This window comes from Scyliorhinus torazame, chromosome 22 (assembly GCF_047496885.1).
Source record: "Scyliorhinus torazame isolate Kashiwa2021f chromosome 22, sScyTor2.1, whole genome shotgun sequence".
Classification (NCBI taxonomy): domain Eukaryota; kingdom Metazoa; phylum Chordata; class Chondrichthyes; order Carcharhiniformes; family Scyliorhinidae; genus Scyliorhinus; species Scyliorhinus torazame.
In genome coordinates, this window is record NC_092728.1 from 8,449,469 (window position 1) to 8,468,553 (window position 19,085).

At 53.5% G+C, this 19,085-nt stretch overlaps 2 protein-coding genes across 9 annotated transcripts in view; both read left to right on the forward strand.

Moving 5' to 3' along the window:
- The window catches only part of LOC140398897 (semaphorin-3F-like), a 558,403-nt gene that overhangs the window by 276,905 nt on the left and 262,413 nt on the right, over nt 1–19,085 (forward strand). The window lies entirely within an intron of this gene.
- Nucleotides 1–19,085, forward strand: part of LOC140398896 (RNA-binding protein 10-like) — a 108,420-nt gene that overhangs the window by 37,377 nt on the left and 51,958 nt on the right. For all 8 annotated transcript variants that reach the window (XM_072487856.1, XM_072487854.1, XM_072487860.1 and 5 more), the window contains exons 7-10: nt 5,859–5,945; nt 11,427–11,487; nt 15,618–15,779; nt 18,767–18,927. In XM_072487856.1, coding sequence (XP_072343957.1) covers nt 5,859–5,945; nt 11,427–11,487; nt 15,618–15,779; nt 18,767–18,927 — 471 coding nt within the window. The remainder of the gene's footprint in view (nt 1–5,858; nt 5,946–11,426; nt 11,488–15,617; nt 15,780–18,766; nt 18,928–19,085) is intronic.

Genomic DNA, 19,085 nt, shown 5'->3' on the forward strand with positions numbered 1-19,085 from the left:
CTCGATTATATTCCAGTCTGTAACTCACTCCCGGGTATCTGTTATTCTATATATAAACCACCCCGAACCCCTCGATTAGATTCCAGTCTGTAACTCACTCCCGCGTATCTGTTATTCTATTGATAAACCACTCTGAACCCCTCGATTAGATTCCAGTCTGTAACTCACTCCCGGGTATCTGTTATTCTATATATAAACCACCCTGAACCCCTCGATTAGATTCCAGTCTGTAACTCACTCCCGGGTATCTGTTATTCTATATATAAACCATCCCGAACCCCTCGATTAGATTCCAGTCTGTAACTCACTCCCGGGTATCTGTTATTCTATATATAAACCACCCCGAACCCCTCGATTAGATTCCAGTCGGTAACTCACTCCCGGGTATCTGTTATTCTGTATATAAACCACCCTGAACCCCTCGATTAGATTCCAGTCTGTCACTCACTCCTGGGTGGTTCTCTGTGTGTAAACTGGGTGTTTGCAGACCCGGTGATTGAATCATTGCCGAAATGCCGGTCTGCGTGAAGGAATGTTGACAGTGTTGGAGATCTCATGTTTTCCTTTCCACATTCGGTGGTTGTGTTGTTGCAGAGAGGAGTGCTTCAGTTGACGAGAGGTGATCGGTGGGCTGGGAAATGATGCCGATGGGGTTGCAGTCGCAGCAGGATTATCATCCCCCCCCCCCCCCCCCCCCCACACACACACACACACACAATCTCTGACGTGAGGCCTCCCGTTTTGGTGCGGTGTAGATCTGCCGCTCTGCCACACAGGGGTTCAGTTCCCACCAGATTCATGCTTTGCTGGGAATGACGGTGCTAATTAATTGGTTTCCACGCCCCTGTTTGGTTGCTCCCCACCCATTTACACCGTGTTCCGGAGCCGACGGACGCACGTTGTCGCGGTCTAAAGATCGCAGAGACCGAGCTGAGTTGCGGCGTTCCCTTTGACAGGTGACCTGCCCGGCAGCGGGAGTGTCCGGTGTCACTCCCAGGAGTGGAGAGGCCAGTATAATCCTCCTGCGACTGAAAGCTGATGGTACTTGGTTGTGTCTCGGTGTGAGGCAGTGATGGATACTGCACCAGCCTGTTGGTGGTGGACTTGTTGTGAAGCAGTAGTGTCAACTGTGTTACAGGACCTGGTGCGCTGCAAGAGAGCGTGGTGCTGGTCTCCCTTCTGCCCATCATATTCTCTCTCTCTCTCTCTCTCTCTCGCTCTCCTATCTCTCTCTCTCTCTCTCTCTCTGTGTTTCTCTCCACCCAGTTTGAGGTTTCTTCTCCTGATATCTAGTGTGTGCGCTGGATTTCTGGGTTGGAAGCTGCATCATTGCGCATTGCATTGAGGGCCTGGCGGGTGTGTGTCTGTGAGTGTATGTGTGCCTGTGAGTGTGTGTGTGTGTGCCTGTGAGTGTGTGTGTGCCTGTGAGTGTGTGTGTGCCTGTGAGTGTGTGTGTGCCTGTGAGTGTGTGTGTGCCTGTGAGTGTGTGTGTGCCTGTGAGTGTGTGTGTGCCTGTGAGTGTGTGTGTGCCTGTGAGTGTGTGTGTGCCTGTGAGTGTGTGTGTGCCTGTGAGTGTGTGTGTGCCTGTGAGTGTGTGTGTGCCTGTGAGTGTGTGTGTGCCTGTGAGTGTGTGTGTGCCTGTGAGTGTGTGTGTGCCTGTGAGTGTGTGTGTGCCTGTGAGTGTGTGTGTGCCTGTGAGTGTGTGTGTGCCTGTGAGTGTGTGTGCCTGTGAGTGTGTGTGCCTGTGAGTGTGTGTGCCTGTGAGTGTGTGTGCCTGTGAGTGTGTGTGCCTGTGAGTGTGTGTGCCTGTGAGTGTGTGTGCCTGTGAGTGTGTGTGCCTGTGAGTGTGTGTGCCTGTGAGTGTGTGTGCCTGTGAGTGTGTGTGCCTGTGAGTGTGTGTGCCTGTGAGTGTGTGTGCCTGTGAGTGTGTGTGCCTGTGAGTGTGTGTGCCTGTGAGTGTGTGTGCCTGTGAGTGTGTGTGCCTGTGAGTGTGTGTGCCTGTGAGTGTGTGTGCCTGTGAGTGTGTGTGCCTGTGAGTGTGTGTGCCTGTGAGTGTGTGTGCCTGTGAGTGTGTGTGCCTGTGAGTGTGTGTGCCTGTGAGTGTGTGTGCCTGTGAGTGTGTGTGTGCCTGTGAGTGTGTGTGTGCCTGTGAGTGTGTGTGTGCCTGTGAGTGTGTGTGTGCCTGTGAGTGTGTGTGTGCCTGTGAGTGTGTGTGTGCCTGTGAGTGTGTGTGTGCCTGTGAGTGTGTGTGTGCCTGTGAGTGTGTGTGTGCCTGTGAGTGTGTGTGTGCCTGTGAGTGTGTGTGTGCCTGTGAGTGTGTGTGTGCCTGTGAGTGTGTGTGTGCCTGTGAGTGTGTGTGTGCCTGTGAGTGTGTGTGTGCCTGTGAGTGTGTGTGTGCCTGTGAGTGTGTGTGTGCCTGTGAGTGTGTGTGTGCCTGTGAGTGTGTGTGTGCCTGTGAGTGTGTGTGTGCCTGTGAGTGTGTGTGTGCCTGTGAGTGTGTGTGTGCCTGTGAGTGTGTGTGTGCCTGTGAGTGTGTGTGTGCCTGTGAGTGTGTGTGTGCCTGTGAGTGTGTGTGTGCCTGTGAGTGTGTGTGTGCCTGTGAGTGTGTGTGTGCCTGTGAGTGTGTGTGTGCCTGTGAGTGTGTGTGTGCCTGTGAGTGTGTGTGTGCCTGTGAGTGTGTGTGTGCCTGTGAGTGTGTGTGTGCCTGTGAGTGTGTGTGTGCCTGTGAGTGTGTGTGTGCCTGTGAGTGTGTGTGTGCCTGTGAGTGTGTGTGTGCCTGTGTGTGTGTGCGCCTGTGTGTGTGTGCGCCTGTGTGTGTGTGCGCCTGTGTGTGTGTGCGCCTGTGTGTGTGTGCGCCTGTGTGTGTGTGCGCCTGTGTGTGTGTGCGCCTGTGTGTGTGTGCGCCTGTGTGTGTGTGCGCCTGTGTGTGTGTGTGCGCCTGTGTGTGTGTGTGCGCCTGTGTGTGTGTGTGCGCCTGTGTGTGTGTGTGCGCCTGTGAGTGTGTGTGCGCCTGTGAGTGTGTGTGCGCCTGTGAGTGTGTGTGCGCCTGTGAGTGTGCGCGCGCCTGTGAGTGTGCGCGCGCCTGTGAGTGTGCGCGCGCCTGTGAGTGTGCGCGCGCCTGTGAGTGTGCGCGCGCCTGTGAGTGTGCGCGCGCCTGTGAGTGTGCGCGCGCCTGTGAGTGTGCGCGCGCCTGTGAGTGTGCGCGCGCCTGTGAGTGTGCGTGCGCCTGTGAGTGTGCGCGCGCCTGTGAGTGTGCGCGCGCCTGTGAGTGTGCGCGCGCCTGTGAGTGTGCGCGCGCCTGTGAGTGTGCGCGCGCCTGTGAGTGTGCGCGCGCCTGTGAGTGTGCGCGCGCCTGTGAGTGTGCGCGCGCCTGTGAGTGTGCGCGCGCGCCTGTGAGTGTGCGCGCGCCTGTGAGTGTGCGCGCGCGCCTGGGAGCGTGTGCGCGCGCGCGCCTGGGAGCGTGTGCGCGCGCGCGCCTGGGAGCGTGTGCGCGCGCGCGCCTGGGAGCGTGTGTGCGTGTGTGTGCGGCTGTCTGTCTGTCTGTCTGTGAGTGTGTGTGCGGCTGTCTGTCTGTCTGTCTGTGAGTGTGTGTGCGGCTGTCTGTCTGTCTGTCTGTGAGTGTGTGTGCGGCTGTCTGTCTGTCTGTCTGTGAGTGTGTGTGCGGCTGTCTGTCTGTCTGTGAGTGTGTCTGTCTGTGAGTGTGTGTGCGGCTGTGTTTGGAAGTGGCTGGACACCCAAGGGTGCCGGACGGCCAGAGTCGCTCGGCTTTGTGCACAGCGGCCAGCTCCCGTCGAAGCTTTTCGCCCTCGCACCCCTTGCTGCCCCTTCCCCGGATGGTTCCGGGCTGGCGGGCGAGATTCCGGGGCCTGGCTCCCTCCCTTTTCGCTCTCTTGTCACCTTTGTTGAGTTCTGCTCCGCTTGCTTCGTCTCTTCTAGCATTCTCTCTCTCTCTCTTCCCCCCCCCCCCCCCCCCCCCCCAGTTCTTTAATGGCCTCCATGTGTGATTCTCCGGATTAGGAGAGTGGTCAAGAGTGTCTGCCTGTGTGTGTGTCTGCCTGTGTGTGTGTGTGCCTGTCTGTGCCTGTGTGTGTGTGTGCGTGTGCCTGTATTCGTGTGCCTGTGTGCGTCTGTGTGTCTGAGCCTGTGTGTTTGTGTGTGTGCCTGAGCCTGTGTGTGTGTTTGTGTGTGTGTCTGAGCCTGTGTGTGTGTCTGAGCCTGTGTGTGTGCGTGTTTGTGTGTGTGCCTGTGCCTGTGTGTGTGTTTGTGTGTGTGTCTGAGCCTGTGTGTGTGTTTGTGTGTGTGTCTGAGCCTGTGCCTGTGTGTGTTTCAGAGCCTGTGCCTGTGTGTGTCTGAGCCTGTGCCTGTGTGTGTGTGTGTGTTTGTGTGTGTCTGAGCCTGTGCCTGTGTGTGTTTCAGAGCCTGTGCCTGTGCCGGTGTGTGTCTGAGCCTGTGCCGGTGTGTGTCTGAGCCTGTGCCTGTGTGTGTCTGAGCCTGTGCCTGTGTGTGTGTGTGTGTCTGAGCCTGTGCCTGTGTGTGTGTGTGTGTGTGTGTGTGTCTGAGCCTGTGCCTATGTGTGTGTCTGAGCCTGTGCCTGTGTGTGTGTCTGAGCCTGTGCCTGTGTATGTCTGAGCCTGTGCCTGTGTATGTCTGAGCCTGTGCCTGTGTGTGTCTGAGCCTGTGCCTGTGTGTGTCTGAGCCTGTGCCTGTGTGTGTCTGAGCCTGTGCATGTGTGTGTGTGTCTGAGCCTGTGCCTGTGTGCATGTATGTGTGTGTCTGAGCCTGTGTGTGTGTGTCTGAGCCTGTGTGTGTGTGTCTGAGCGTGTGCCTGTGTGCATGTATGTGTGTGTCTGTGCCTGTGTGTGTGTCTGAGCCTGTGCCTGTGTGCATGTATGTGTGTGTCTGTGCCTGTGCATGTGTGTGTGTGTCTGAGCCTGTGCCTGTGTGCATGTATGTGTGTGTCTGTGCCTGTGTGTGTGTGTCTGAGCCTGTGTGTGTGTCTGAGCCTGTGCATGTATGTGTGTGTCTGTGCATGTATGTGTGTGTCTGTGCATGTATGTGTGTGTCTGTGCATGTATGTGTGTGTCTGCATGTATGTGTCTGTGCCTGTGTGTCTGTGCCTGTGTGTGTGTGTCTGTGCCTGTGTGTGTGTGTCTGTGCCTGTGTGTGTGTGTCTGCCTGTGTGTGTGTGTCTGTGCCTGTGTGTGTGTGTCTGAGCCTGTGTGTGTGTGTCTGTGCCTGTGTGTGTGTGTCTGTGCCTGTGTGTGTGTGTCTGTGCCTGTGTGTGTGTGTCTGTGCCTGTGTGTGTGTGTCTGTGCCTGTGTGTGTGTGTCTGTGCCTGTGTGTGTGTGTCTGTGCCTGTGTGTGTGTGTCTGTGCCTGTGTGTGTGTGTCTGTGCCTGTGTGTGTGTGTCTGAGCCTGTGTGTGTGTGTCTGAGCCTGTGTGTGTGTCCGTTTCTGTTCTAAAGCCTCCCCAAGTGTCGTTTCTCATCTGAAAGCAAGTTGCTGCTCTTGTTTGTTTCCAGCAGAAAGGTTGTTGCCTCTCCGAGGAGGCAGGATTGTTCCTCTCATTCCGTCCACCAGCCTCAGCAAGGTGTCCCGATGGTGGTTATTTTGTTAGAAGGTCGGCTAAGGGCCGGGTCCCCTTGTTCCACAGTTGAAGGGTTACAGCCGTTTATTTTCTTAATTTGTTTTTATTTTGTTCTCCAATCTGATGCGGTCTTTGGTTTGTGTTTTTTTTTTTGTTTTGTTTCGCTCATTCCTTTCCAAAGAAGGTTTTGTTTTTTCACAATTGAGGCATGAAGTGGGGGAGCCTACGTTCTGCGGCAGGAATTCACTGTGTCACCCCTGTGTTTCTTGCAGCACTCTCTCGTGATTCTTGGGCAGCAAGTCTCCATGTACTACAGCGACCCGAAGCCCAAGGCAAATGAGGATTGGCTTTGCAACAAGGTATGGGCTCGCTGCGGTGTCGGGCTCGCTGCGGTGTCGGGCTCGCTGCGGTGTCGGGCTCGCTGCGGTGTCGGGCTCGCTGCGGTGTCGGGCTCGCTGCGGTGCCGGGCTCGCTGCGGTGCCGGTTCTGCCTCCCACTTGGGCCGGTGTACTCGGGGAGTGCCGCACTGTCAGAGGATCAGTGCTGCGGGAGTGCCGCACTGTCAGAGGGTCAGTGCTGCGCGAGTGCCGCACTGTCAGAGGGTCAGTACTGAGGGAGTGCCGCACTGTCAGAGGGTCAGTACTGAGGGAGTGCCGCACTGTCAGAGGATCAGTGCTGCGGGAGTGCCGCACTGTCAGAGGGTCAGTGCTGAGGGAGTGCCGCACTGTCAGAGGGTCAGTACTGAGGGTGCGCCGCACTGTCAGAGGGTCAGTACTGAGGGAGCGCCGCACTGTCAGAGGGTCAGTACTGAGGGAGTGCTGCACTGTCAGAGGGTCAGTACTGAGGGAGCGCCGCACTGTCAGAGGGTCAGTACTGAGGGAGTGCTGCACTTTCAGAGGTTCAGTGCTGAGGGAGCGCCGCACGATCAGAGGGTCAGTACTGAGGGAGTGCCGCACTGTCAGAGGGTCAGTACTGAGGGAGCGCCGCACTGTCAGAGGGTCAGTACTGAGGGAGCGCCGCACTGTCAGAGGGTCAGTACTGAGGGAGAGCTGCACTGTCAGAGGGTCAGTACTGAGGGAGTGCCGCACTGTCTGATCAGTGCTGAGGGAGTGCCGCACTGTCAGAGGGTCAGTACTGAGGGAGTGCCGCACTGTCAGAGGGTCAGTACTGAGGGAGTGCCGCACTGTCTGATCAGTGCTGAGGAGCGCCGCACTGTCGGAGGTTCGATACTGCAGGAGCTCCATGCTGCTGCAGGTACTGACTTCCTGATCAGATGCGATATTGAATCTGCATTTGTCCCTTTTGCGAGGAGTAAACGATCTGACAGCCTCTGTTAAAAGGAGAGCGTGGACATTACCCTCAGTGACCTGTGTTAGGGCTCACGTACGAAAATTTCAACAATTTACCATTGTCCAAACTGAGGGAAACCACAGGAGTGATAAAGCTGACCAAAATGTATATTTTATGGGGGAAAATATTAATTTTAACAGAGAATTAACCATATTAACAACAAGGAAATAGATTTACAATTCAGTTAAAACAGTTCCTGAATAACAGAAAAAACTTTAACTCACTACCTATACCTGTCACTGTAATGTAGGAACCCAATACATTTCAAATCCACTTATAAAGTTAACAAACAGGGTTACTTGCTGTTCTCTGTGCAGACCTTCAGAGTGAGATCCTTTCAGGAACAACCTGAACATCCTCCTGTCTTGTCAGACTAAACTTCAATGGCAAACTGCAAAACTACAGACTGACCTGGCTCCTCGCATTAGTTACAGCATCGTATTCCGACACCTAGGGCTGGTCCGTGGTCAATTCCAGCCCCACTTGACCCAGAGTCACAAACTCACAGCCTTTCTAGAGACCAGTACAAACTCTTACAACACCAGGTTAAAGTCCAACAGGTTTGTTTCGATGTCACTAGAAACAAACCTGTTGGACTTTAACCTGGTGTTGTAAGACTTCGTACTGTGCTCACCCCAGTCCAACGCCGGCATCTCCACATCATTTCTAGAGACCGAGCGAGGAGAGGAGCATGTGCTCCCCCTGCGTGTCCAGGATTGAAAACTGAGCTCGTTGGTCTCTGCAAATCATTCCACTCCAATCACTGCCTGCCACCGGGCAGAATACGTCCTTTTTGGCCATATCATTGGCCACTCGTCAATCTATCGGACCGAGTCCCACCCCATCTCTCGGGTGCTGAGAACATGGAACATATAGTGCAGAAGGAGGGCCCATCGAGTCTGCACCGACCCACTTAAGCCCTCACCTCCACCCTATCCCCGTAACCCAAAAACCCCTCCTGACCATTTTGGTCACTAAGGGCAATTTAGCACGGCCAATCCACCTAACCTGCACGTCTTTGGACTGTGGGAGGAAACCGGAGCACCCGGAGGAAACCCACGCAGACACAGGGAGAACGTGCAGACTCTGCACAGACCCAGCGGGGAATCGAACCTGGGACTGTGAAGCCACAGTGCTAACCACTGTGCTGCCACCTGCATCTTCCTGGCCAAAGGTAGCAGCGTCATATACTGTGTTGCAGCTTCTTTAATTCCTCATTCTCTCTGCTGGGTGACTTAAAGTCACATGTCCATTAAGCATCCATGGATCAGAAATGTTCACGGCAAAAAGTAAAGAAAGAGGAAATAAGGGAAACAGGAAAGACCGTCACGCTCTGCAGCCCAAACATAAGGCATTTCCCAGTGATGCCAAACTAAACTGTCCCATGTCCTGCTGAGCGAGGACTAAACACAGTCCCTCATATTATCTACACCGAGAGGCCCAGGTGTTTACAGTCTGAAAACAGACCCTTAGTGTCCGTGCCACCCAGTTTCTGTCACTAAGCTAGTCCCACTTGCCTGCATTTGGCCCATATCCCTCTATACCCACCCTGCCCATGTAACTGTCTAACTGTTTTTTAAAGGAAAAAATTGTACCCGCCTCTACCACTGCCCCTGGCAGCTCGTTCCAGACACTCACCACCCTCTGTGTGAAGAAATTTCCCCTCTGGTCTCTTTTGTATCTCTCCCCTCTCACCTTTAACCTATGCCCTCTAGTTCTAGACTCCTCTACCTGTGGGAAAAGATGTCGACTATCTACCTTATCGATGCCCCTCGTTATTTTATAGACCTCTATAAGATCACCCCTAAGCCTCCTCCGCTCCAGGGAAAAAAGTCCCAGCCTCTCCTTATAACTCAGACCATCAAGTCCTGGTAGCATCCTCGTAAATCTCTTCTGCAATTGTTCTAGTTTAACAATATCCTTCCTATAATAGGGTGACCAGAACTGAACACAGTGTTCCATGTGTGATCTTACCAATGTCAACAAGACGTCCCAACACCTGCATTCCATATTCTGACCAATAAAACCTGGCAGCACTGGGAACCTAAACATCAACAATGTTCCATTAGCCACCTATATGTAAACACGTAAATGTTTAACCTCAATGATTATCTCACCGTTGCGACCTTTTAATCTCAGTTTTAGTAGGCATGTTGCACAAATGTTTTTAAATCCAAAGTTTTTAGTAACAACGAAATAGAAAATAAAATAATAATTTCCTACATTCATCGCATCTGGAGACAACTTTATCCTAACCCTGTGCTGTACCTGTCCCGGGAGAGGAAGCTTTACTCTGTATCTAACCCCGTGCTGTACCTGTCCTGGGAGAGGGAGCTTTACTCAGTATCACACCCCGTGCTGTACCTGTCCTGGGAGTGTTTGATGGGGACAGTGTAGAGGGAGCTTTACTCTGTATCTAACCCCGTGCTGTACCTGTCCTGGGAGTGTTTGATGGGGACAGTGTAGAGGGAGCTTTACTCTGTATCTAACCCCGTGTTGTACCTGTCCTGGGAGTGTTTGATGGGGACAGTGTAGAGGGAGCTTTACTCTGTATCTAACCCCGTGCTGTACCTGTCCTGGGAGTGTTTGATGGGGACAGTGTAGAGGGAGCTTTACTCTGTATCTAACCCCGTGCTGTACCTGTCCTGGGAGTGTTTGATGGGGACAGTGTAGAGGGAGCTTTACTCTGTATCTAACTCTGTGCTGTACCTGTCCTGGGAGTGTTTGATGGGGACAGTGTAGAGGGAGCTTTACTCTGTATCTAACCCCGTGCTGTACCTGTCCTGGGAGTGTTTGATGGGGACAGTGTAGAGGGAGCTTTACTCTGTATCTAACACCGTGCTGTACCTGTCCTGGGAGTGTTTGATGGGGACAGTGTTGAGGGGGCTTTACTCTGTATCACACCCCGTGCTGTACCTGTCCTGGGAGTGTTTGATGGGGACAGTGTAGAGGGAGCTTTACTCTGTATCTAACCCCGTGTTGTACCTGTCCTGGGAGTGTTTGATGGGGACAGTGTAGAGGGAGCTTTACTCTGTATCTAACCCCGTGCTGTACCTGTCCTGGGAGAGGGAGCTTTACTCAGTATCACACCCCGTGCTGTACCTGTCCTGGGAGTGTTTGATGGGGACAGTGTAGAGGGAGCTTTACTCTGTATCTAACCCCGTGCTGTACCTGTCCTGGGAGTGTTTGATGGGGACAGTGTAGAGGGAGCTTTACTCTGTATCTAACCCCGTGTTGTACCTGTCCTGGGAGTGTTTGATGGGGACAGTGTAGAGGGAGCTTTACTCTGTATCTCACCCCGTGCTGTACCTGTCCTGGGAGTGTTTGATGGGGACAGTGTAGAGGGAGCTTTACTCTGTATCTAACCCCGTGCTGTACCTGTCCTGGGAGTGTTTGATGGGGACAGTGTAGAGGGAGCTTTACTCTGTATCTAACTCTGTGCTGTACCTGTCCTGGGAGTGTTTGATGGGGACAGTGTAGAGGGAGCTTTACTCTGTATCTAACCCCGTGTTGTACCTGTCCTGGGAGTGTTTGATGGGGACAGTGTAGAGGGAGCTTTACTCTGTATCTAACCCCGTGCTGTACCTGTCCTGGGAGTGTTTGATGGGGACAGTGTAGAGGGAGCTTTACTCTGTATCTAACCCCGTGCTGTACCTGTCCTGGGAGTGTTTGATGGGGACAGTGTAGAGGGAGCTTTACTCTGTATCTAACTCTGTGCTGTACCTGTCCTGCGAGTGTTTGATGGGGACAGTGTAGAGGGAGCTTTACTCTGTATCTAACCCCGTGCTGTACCTGTCCTGGGAGTGTTTGATGGGGACAGTGTAGAGGGAGCTTTACTCTGTATCTAACACCGTGCTGTACCTGTCCTGGGAGTGTTTGATGGGGACAGTGTTGAGGGGGCTTTACTCTGTATCACACCCCGTGCTGTACCTGTCCTGGGAGTGTTTGATGGGGACAGTGTAGAGGGAGCTTTATTCTGTATCTAACCCCGTGCTGTCCCTGTCCTGGGATCCATTTGTGTTATTTCACTTTGTGCCAAAAGGGGGGCACAGCAGCACAGTGGTTAGCATAGTTGCTTCTCAGCTCCAGGGTCCCAGGTTCGATTCCCGACTTGGGTCACTGTGGAGTTTGCACTTTCTCCCCGTGTCTGCGTGGGTTTCCTCCGGATGCTCCGGTTTCCTCCCACAGCCCAAAAATGTGCAGGTTAGGTGGATTGGCCGTGATAAATTGCCCTTCGTGTCCAAAAAGGTTAGGTTGGATTGGATGGGGTTACTGGGTTTCCAGGATCGTGTGGGGGTTTGGGCTTGGGTCGGGCGCTCTTTCCAAGGTCCGGTGCAGACTGGGTGGGCCGAATGGCCTCCTTCTGCACTGTAAATTCTCTGACTGACCTTTGCCGGCCCAGGGCTGTGGATTTGAGCTTTGCACGGGATGCGCGGGGACCCCTTGTCGGTGCTGCCTCTGTTTGAAGCTGTGTCCCACTTGCCTTGCAGTGTGCTGTGCAGAATTTTAAGCGACGCGAAAAGTGCTTCAAGTGCGGTGTCCCCAAGTCAGGTGAGTGGAGCCGGACGGTGTCGGGTGTTTTCCTCAGCTCTGCATTTACCACCACGAGGGCAAATAATCCAAACCACATTCTCTTCCCCCCCCCCCCCAGGCTCTCCCCAGGGCCCCAGAGCCTGACCTGAATTCTCCAATCTACTCCCACTTCTCTGTCCCCCTTTGTTGACATTTCTGTTTATTTTTTCAGTGAAAGATTCCGATGTTTACTCGATGCAAAAGGCGGCCATTCGGCCCATCGAGTCTGCACCAACTCTCTGAAGGAGCACCGACCCTCGGCCCCCAGCCCCACCCCCTGTAGCCCAGTGACCCCACCTAACCTTTTGGACAGTAAAAGGGGTAATTTATCTTGGCCAATCCACCTAGCCTGCACACCTTTGGACGTGGGAGGAAACCGGAGCATCCGGAGGAAACCCACGCAGACACGGGGAGAACGTGCTGACTCCGCACGGTGACCCAAGGCCGGGATTGAAACCGGGTCCCTGGCGCTGTGAGGCAGCAGTGCAAACCACCGTGACACCCTTCATTTCAGGTGGGTGAGTGTAGCCAGAATTACTTCTCAGCCGTTTGGTTACGCTCCCAGCCTGTAACCAGTCAGCCAATCGCACCCTGGCATGGGAAACAGTGGGGCTACAGTCAGCTGGTTTCACTACTCTGCTCCTGATCACTGTCCAGTGATCCCTGGGTTAGAGAGAGAGAGGAAATCAGCCAGGGTTTCTGCTCCTGATCACTGTCTAGTGATCCCTGGGTTAGAGAGAGAGGGGAAATCAGCCAGGGTTCCTGCTCCTGATCACTGTCCAGTGATCACTGGGTTAGAGAGAGAGAGGGGAAATCAGCCAGGGTTCCTGCTCCTGGTCACTGTCCAGTGATCACTGGGTTAGAGAGAGAGGGGAAATCAGCCAGGGTTCCTGCTCCTGATCACTGTCCAGTGATCCCTGGGTTAGAGAGAGAGGGGAAATCAGCCAGGGTTCCTGCTCCTGGTCACTGTCCAGTGATCGCTGGGTTAGAGAGAGATGGGAAATCAGCCAGGGTTCCTGCTCCTGATCACTGTCCAGTGATCCTTGGGTTAGAGAGAGAGAGGGGAAATCAGCAGGGTTCCTGCTCCTGGTCACTGTCCAGTGATCACTGGGTTAGAGAGAGATGGGAAATCAGCCAGGGTTCCTGCTCCTGGTCACTGTCCAGTGATCCCTGGGTTAGAGAGAGATGGGAAATCAGCCAGGGTTCCTGCTCCTGATTACTGTCCAGTGATCCCTGGGTTAAAGAGAGAAAGAGAGGGGAAATCAGCCAGGGTTCCTGCTCCTGATCACTGTCCAGTGATCCCTGGGTTAAAGAGAGAAAGAGAGGGGAATTCAGCCAGGATTCCTGCTCCTGATCACTGTCCAGTGATCCCTGGGTTAGAGAGAGAGGGGAAATCAGCCAGGGTTCCTGCTCCTGATCACTGTCCAGTGATCCCTGGGTTAGAGAGAGAGCGGAAATCAGCCACGGTTCCTGCTCCTGATCACTGTCCAGTGATCCCTGGGGGTGAGAGAGAGAGGAAATCAGCCAGGGTTCCTGCTCCTGATCACTGCCCAGTGATCCCTGGGTTAGAGAGAGGGGGGAATTCAGCCAGGGTTCCTGCTCCTGATCACTGCCCAGTGATCCCTGGGTTAGAGAGAGAGAAGGGAAATCAGCCAGGGTTCCTGCTCCTGATCACTGTCCAGTGATCCCTGGGTTAGAGAGAGAGGGGAAATCAGCCAGGGTTCCTGCTCCTGATCACTGTCCAGTGATCCCTGGGTTAGAGAGAGAGGGGAAATCAGCCAGGGTTCCTGCTCCTGATCACTGTCCAGTGATCCCTGGGTTAGAGAGAGAGAGGGGAAATCAGCCAGGGTTCCTACTCCTGATCACTGTCCAGTGATCCCTGGGTTAGAGAGAGAGGGGAAATCAGCCAGGGTTCCTGCTCCTGATCACTGTCCAGTGATCCCTGGGTTAGAGAGAGAGAGGAAAACAGCCAGGGTTCCTGCTCCTGATCACTGTCCAGTGATCCCTGGGTTAGAGAGAGAGAGGGGAAATCAGCCAGGGTTCCTGCTCCTGATCACTGTCCAGTGATGCCTGGGTTAGAGAGAGGGGAAATCAGCCAGGGTTCCTGCTCCTGATCAGTGCCCAGTGATCCCTGGGTTAGAGAGAGAGGGGAAATCAGCCAGGGTTCCTGCTTTAAATCACTGTCCAGTGATCCCTGGGTTAGAGAGGGGGGGGGGGGAATTCAGCCAGGGTTCCTGCTCCTGATCACTGTCCAGTGATCCCTGGGTTAGAGGTAGAGGGGAAATCAGCCAGGGTTCCTGCTCCTGGTCACTGTCCAGTGATCCCTGGGTGAGAGGGGAAATCAGCCAGGGTTCCTGCTCCTGATCACTGTCCAGTGATCCCTGGGTTAGAGAGAGAGGGGAAATCAGCCAGGGTTCCTGCTCCTGATCACTGTCCATTGATCCCTGGGTTAGAGAGAGAGCGGAAATCAGCCACGGTTCCTGCTCCTGATCACTGCCCAGTGATCCTTGGGTTAGAGAGAGAGAGGAAATCAGCCAGGGTTCGTGCTCCTGATCACTGTCCAGTGATCCCTGGGTTAGAGAGAGGGGGGAATTCAGCCAGGGTTCCTGCTCCTGATCACTGTCCAGTGATCCCTGGGTTAGAGAGAGAGGGGAAATCAGCCAGGGTTCCTGCTCCTGATCACTGTCCAGTGATCCCTGGGTTCGAGAGAGAGAGGGGAAATCAGCCAGGGTTCCTACTCCTGATCACTGTCCAGTGATCCCTGGGTTAGAGAGAGGGGGGAATTCAGCCAGGATTCCTGCTCCTGATCACTGTCCAGTGATCCCTGGGTTAGAGAGAGAGGGGAAATCAGCCAGGGTTCCTGCTCAGCGAGACCTTGCTGTCCTGCATCAGTCGCTGAAAGTAAGCGCGCAGGTACAGCAGGCGGTAAAGAAGGCAAGTGGTGTGTTGGCCTTCATAACGAGAGGATTTGAGTATAGGAAGAGAGATGATTTACTGCAATTGTATCGGGCATTGGTGAGGCCACAGCTGGAGTATTGTGTACAGTTTTGGTGTCCTTATCTGAGGAAGGATGTTCTTGCGATGGAGGGAGCGCAGCGAAGGTTCACCAGGCTGATTCCTGGGATGGCGGGACTGTCATATGAGAAGAGACTAAGTTGGTTAGGATTATATTCATTAGAGCTTAGAAGAGTGAGGGGGGGGATCTCATAAAAAGTCTTGAAATTCTACCAAGATTAGACAGGGTAGATTGAGAAAGAATGTTCCCGATGGTGGGGGAGTCCAGAACTAGGGGCCATAGTTTGAGGATAAGGGGTAAACCTTTTAGGACTGAGGTGAGGAGAAATTTCTTGACCCAGCGAGTGGTGAATCTGTGGAATTCACTCCCGCAGAGAGTAATTGAGGCCAAAATGTTGTGTAATTTCAAGACGGAATTAATTATCACTCTTGGAGTCACTGTCCGTACATTTGCCCGTTCTCCCTGTGTCTGTGTGGGCTTCACCCCCACAAGTCAAAAAGATGTGCAGGCTCGGTACATTGGCTGCACTAAATTGCCCCTTAATTGGAAAAAAAGGTTTGGGTACCCTAAGTTTATTTGAAAATAGATACAACTCTTGGAGCTAAAGGGATCGAGGGATATGGGGGGAAGGTGGGATCAGGGTATTGAACTTGATGGTCAGCCATGATCGTAATGAACGGCGGAACAGGCTCGAAGGGCCTCTTGCACTGTCAGGATTCGAAGACCCCCTGGAAATTCCCCTCTGAGCCTCCCACCATCCCGTCAGCCGTTCCTTGACTTGTCGCTGGGTCAGAATCCTGGAACTGACTCCTGAGCAGCACAGTGGGTGCAGCTCCACGGGGACTGCAGCGGTTCAAGATGGCGGCTCGCCCACCACACTCTCGAGGGGCAATTAGGGATGGGAGATAAACGCTGAGCCGGCGACGCCCCACATCCCAGAAATGAGTAATGAAAAAAAAGCCCAACCCCAACAGCTCCGGTCTCCCCCCGTACCTGAATCGCTTACATCACCGTGCAAAATCTCCATCAGGATAGTATAACAAGGATGAGTTGGTCAGAGTTGTGTTAATGTGACTTGTTCTGACATTTGTAGAAGGCGAACTGCGTCTGGTGCCGGGAAGGAAGGATCTGCAGCTGCCCCTCCCGGAGGGCCCACAGCCTCTGCTTAAATTCCCGCAGCCGTTCCAACCCCCTCAGCTACACCACCAGCACCCTTTGCACAGCCAGCAGCAACTCAACGAGAATGCCAATGACAGTAAGTGCGAGATTGTTTCAAGGGTCTTGGAGCATCACGGAGAACTGGCTCAGAGAGGTTGCAGAATGTATAACACTGGGGCACAGTACTGGTGGGAATGTGTCTGTCACTGTCCAACACTGGGATACAGTACTGGTGGGGACGGGTCTGTCACTGTCCAACAATGGGATACAGTACTGGTGGGGTCGGGTCTGTCACTGTCCAACAATGGGATACAGTACTGGTGGGGATGGGTCTATCACTGTATAACACTGGGGTACAGTACTGGTGGGGATGGGTCTGTCACTGTATAACACTGGGTACAGTACTGGTGGGGATGGGTCTGTCACTGTATAACACTGGGGTACAGTACTGGTGGGGACGGGTCTGTCGCTGTATAACACTGGGGTACAGTACTGGTGGGGATGGGTCTGTCACTGTATAACACTGGGGTACAGTACTGGTGGGGATGGGTCTGTCACTGTATAACACTGGGGTACAGTACTGGTGGGGACGGGTCTGTCACTGTATAACACTGGGGTACAGTACTGGTGGGGACGGGTCTGTCACTGTATAACACTGGGGTACAGTACTGGTGGGGATGGGTCTGTCACTGTATAACACGGGGGTACAGTACTGGTGGGGACGGGTCTGTCGCTGTATAACACTGGGGTACAGTACTGGTGGGGACGGGTCTGTCACTGTATAACACTGGGGTACAGTACTGGTGGGGACGGGTCTGTCACTGTCCAACACTGGGATACAGTACTGGTGGGGTCGGGTCTGTCACTGTCCAACAATGGGATACAGTACTGGTGGGGATGGGTCTGTCACTGTATAACACTGGGGTACAGTACTGGTGGGGACGGGTCTGTCACTGTCCAACACTGGGATACAGTACTGGTGGGGTCGGGTCTGTCACTGTCCAACAATGGGATACAGTACTGGTGGGGATGGGTCTATCACTGTATAACACTGGGGTACAGTACTGGTGGGGACGGGTCTGTCGCTGTATAACACTGGGGAACAGTACTGGTGGGGACGGGTCTGTCACTGTATAACACTGGGGTACAGTACTGGTGGGGACGGGACTGTCACTGTATAACACTGGGGTACAGTACTGGTGCGGACGGGTCAGTCACTGTATAACACTGGGGTACAGTACTGGTGGGGACGGGTCTGTCACTGTATAACACTCGGGTACAGTACTGGTGGGGACGGGACTGTCACTGTATAACACTGGGGAACAGTACTGGTGGGGACGGGTCTGTCGCTGTATAATACTGGGGTACAGTACTGGTGGGGACGGGTCTGTCACTGTATATCACTGGGGTACAGTACTGGTGGGGACGGGTCTGTCACTGTATAATACTGGGCACCGTACTGGTGGGGACGGGTCTGACGCTGTATAACACTGGGGTACAGTACTGGTGGGACTGGTCTGTCACTGTGTAACACTGGGGTACAGTACTGGTGGGGACGGGTCTGTCACTGTATAACACTGGGGTACAGTACTGGTGGGGACGGGTCTGTCACTGTGTAACACTGGGGTACAGTACTGGTGGGGACGGGGCTGTCACTGTATAACACTGGGGTACAGTACTGGTGGGGATGGGTCTGTCACTGTATAACACTGGGGTACAGTACTGATGGGGATGGGTCTGTCACTGTATAACACTGGGGCACAGTACTGGTGGGGACGGGTCTGTCACTGTATAACACTGGGGTACAGTACTGGTGGGGACGGGTCTGTCACTATAACACTGGGGTACAGTACTGGTGGGGACGGGTCTGTCACTGTATAACACTGGGGTACAGTACTGGTGGGGACGGGTCTGTCACTGTATAACACTGGGGTACAGTACTGGTGGGGATGGGTCTGTCACTGTATAACACTGGGGTACAGTACTGGTGGGGACGGGTCTGTCACTATAACACTGGGGTACAGTACTGGTGGGGATGGGTCTGTCACTGTATAACACTGGGGTACAGTACTGGTGGGGATGGGACTGTCACTGTATAACACTGGGGTACAGTACTGGTGGGGACGGGTCTGTCACTGTATAACACTGGGGTACAGTACTGGTGGGGACGGGTCTGTCACTATAACACTGGGGTACAGTACTGGTGGGGACGGGTCTGTCACTGTATAACACTGGGGTACAGTACTGGTTGGGACGGGTCTGTCACTGTATAACACTGGGGTACAGTACTGGTGGGGATGGGTCTGTCACTGTATAACACTGGGACACAGTACTGGTGGGGACGGGTCTGTCACTGTATAACACTGGGGTACAGTACTGGTGGGGACGGGTCTGTCACTATAACACTGGGGTACAGTACTGGTGGGGATGGGTCTGTCACTGTATAACACTGGGGTACAGTACTGGTGGGGATGGGGCTGTCACTGTATAACACTGGGGTACAGTACTGGTGGGGACGGGTCTGTCACTGTATAACACTGGGGTACAGTACTGGTGGGGATGGGTCTGTCACTGTATAACACTGGGGTGCAGTACTGGTGGGGACGGGTCTGTCACTGTATAACACTGGGGTACAGTACTGGTGGGGACGGGTCTGTCACTGTGTAACACTGGGGTACAGTACTGGTGGGGACGGGTCTGTCACTGTATAACACTGGGTTACAGTACTGGTGGGGACGTGTCTGTCACTGTGTAACACTGGGGTACAGTACTGGTGGGGACGGGGCTGTCACTGTATAACACTGGGGTACAGTACTGGTGGGGACGGGTCTGTCACTGTGTAACACTGGGGTACAGTACTGGTGGGGACGGGTCTGTCACTGTATATCACTGGGGTACAGTACTGGTGGGGGGGGCGAGTCTGTCTCTGTTCAACAAGCAGGTATCTCAAATGATTAATCGTGTGGATAGACTGTAGAAAATCCTCACTGTATCCGTCTGTAGGGGAATAATTTTGAGCTGTGAGACTAACTTGCAATTTAGCGGCGCTGCCTGATTAATGTTCTTCTTTGTTTTCTGTGCCAGCTGTAATTCTGCGGAATTTAAACCCCCACACTACCCTGGATGTGATACTTCACGCGTTGACCCCCTACGCCGTTCTATCTCCCTCCAATGTGCGTCTTATTAAAGATAAACAGACCCAGCTGAACAGAGGGTTTGCTTTCATACAGCTCTCGACCATCGTGGTGAGACCCAGGCTCTTCTTTGTCAACAACCTGTTTTATTTGAAATCTGACATTAACGTTCTTTATATTCATCTTTAATCTTTTCAATGTCAGGAAAATTATATCATGAGCAAATGCACCCAGGACAGGTACAGCACGAGGTTAGATACAGAGTAAAG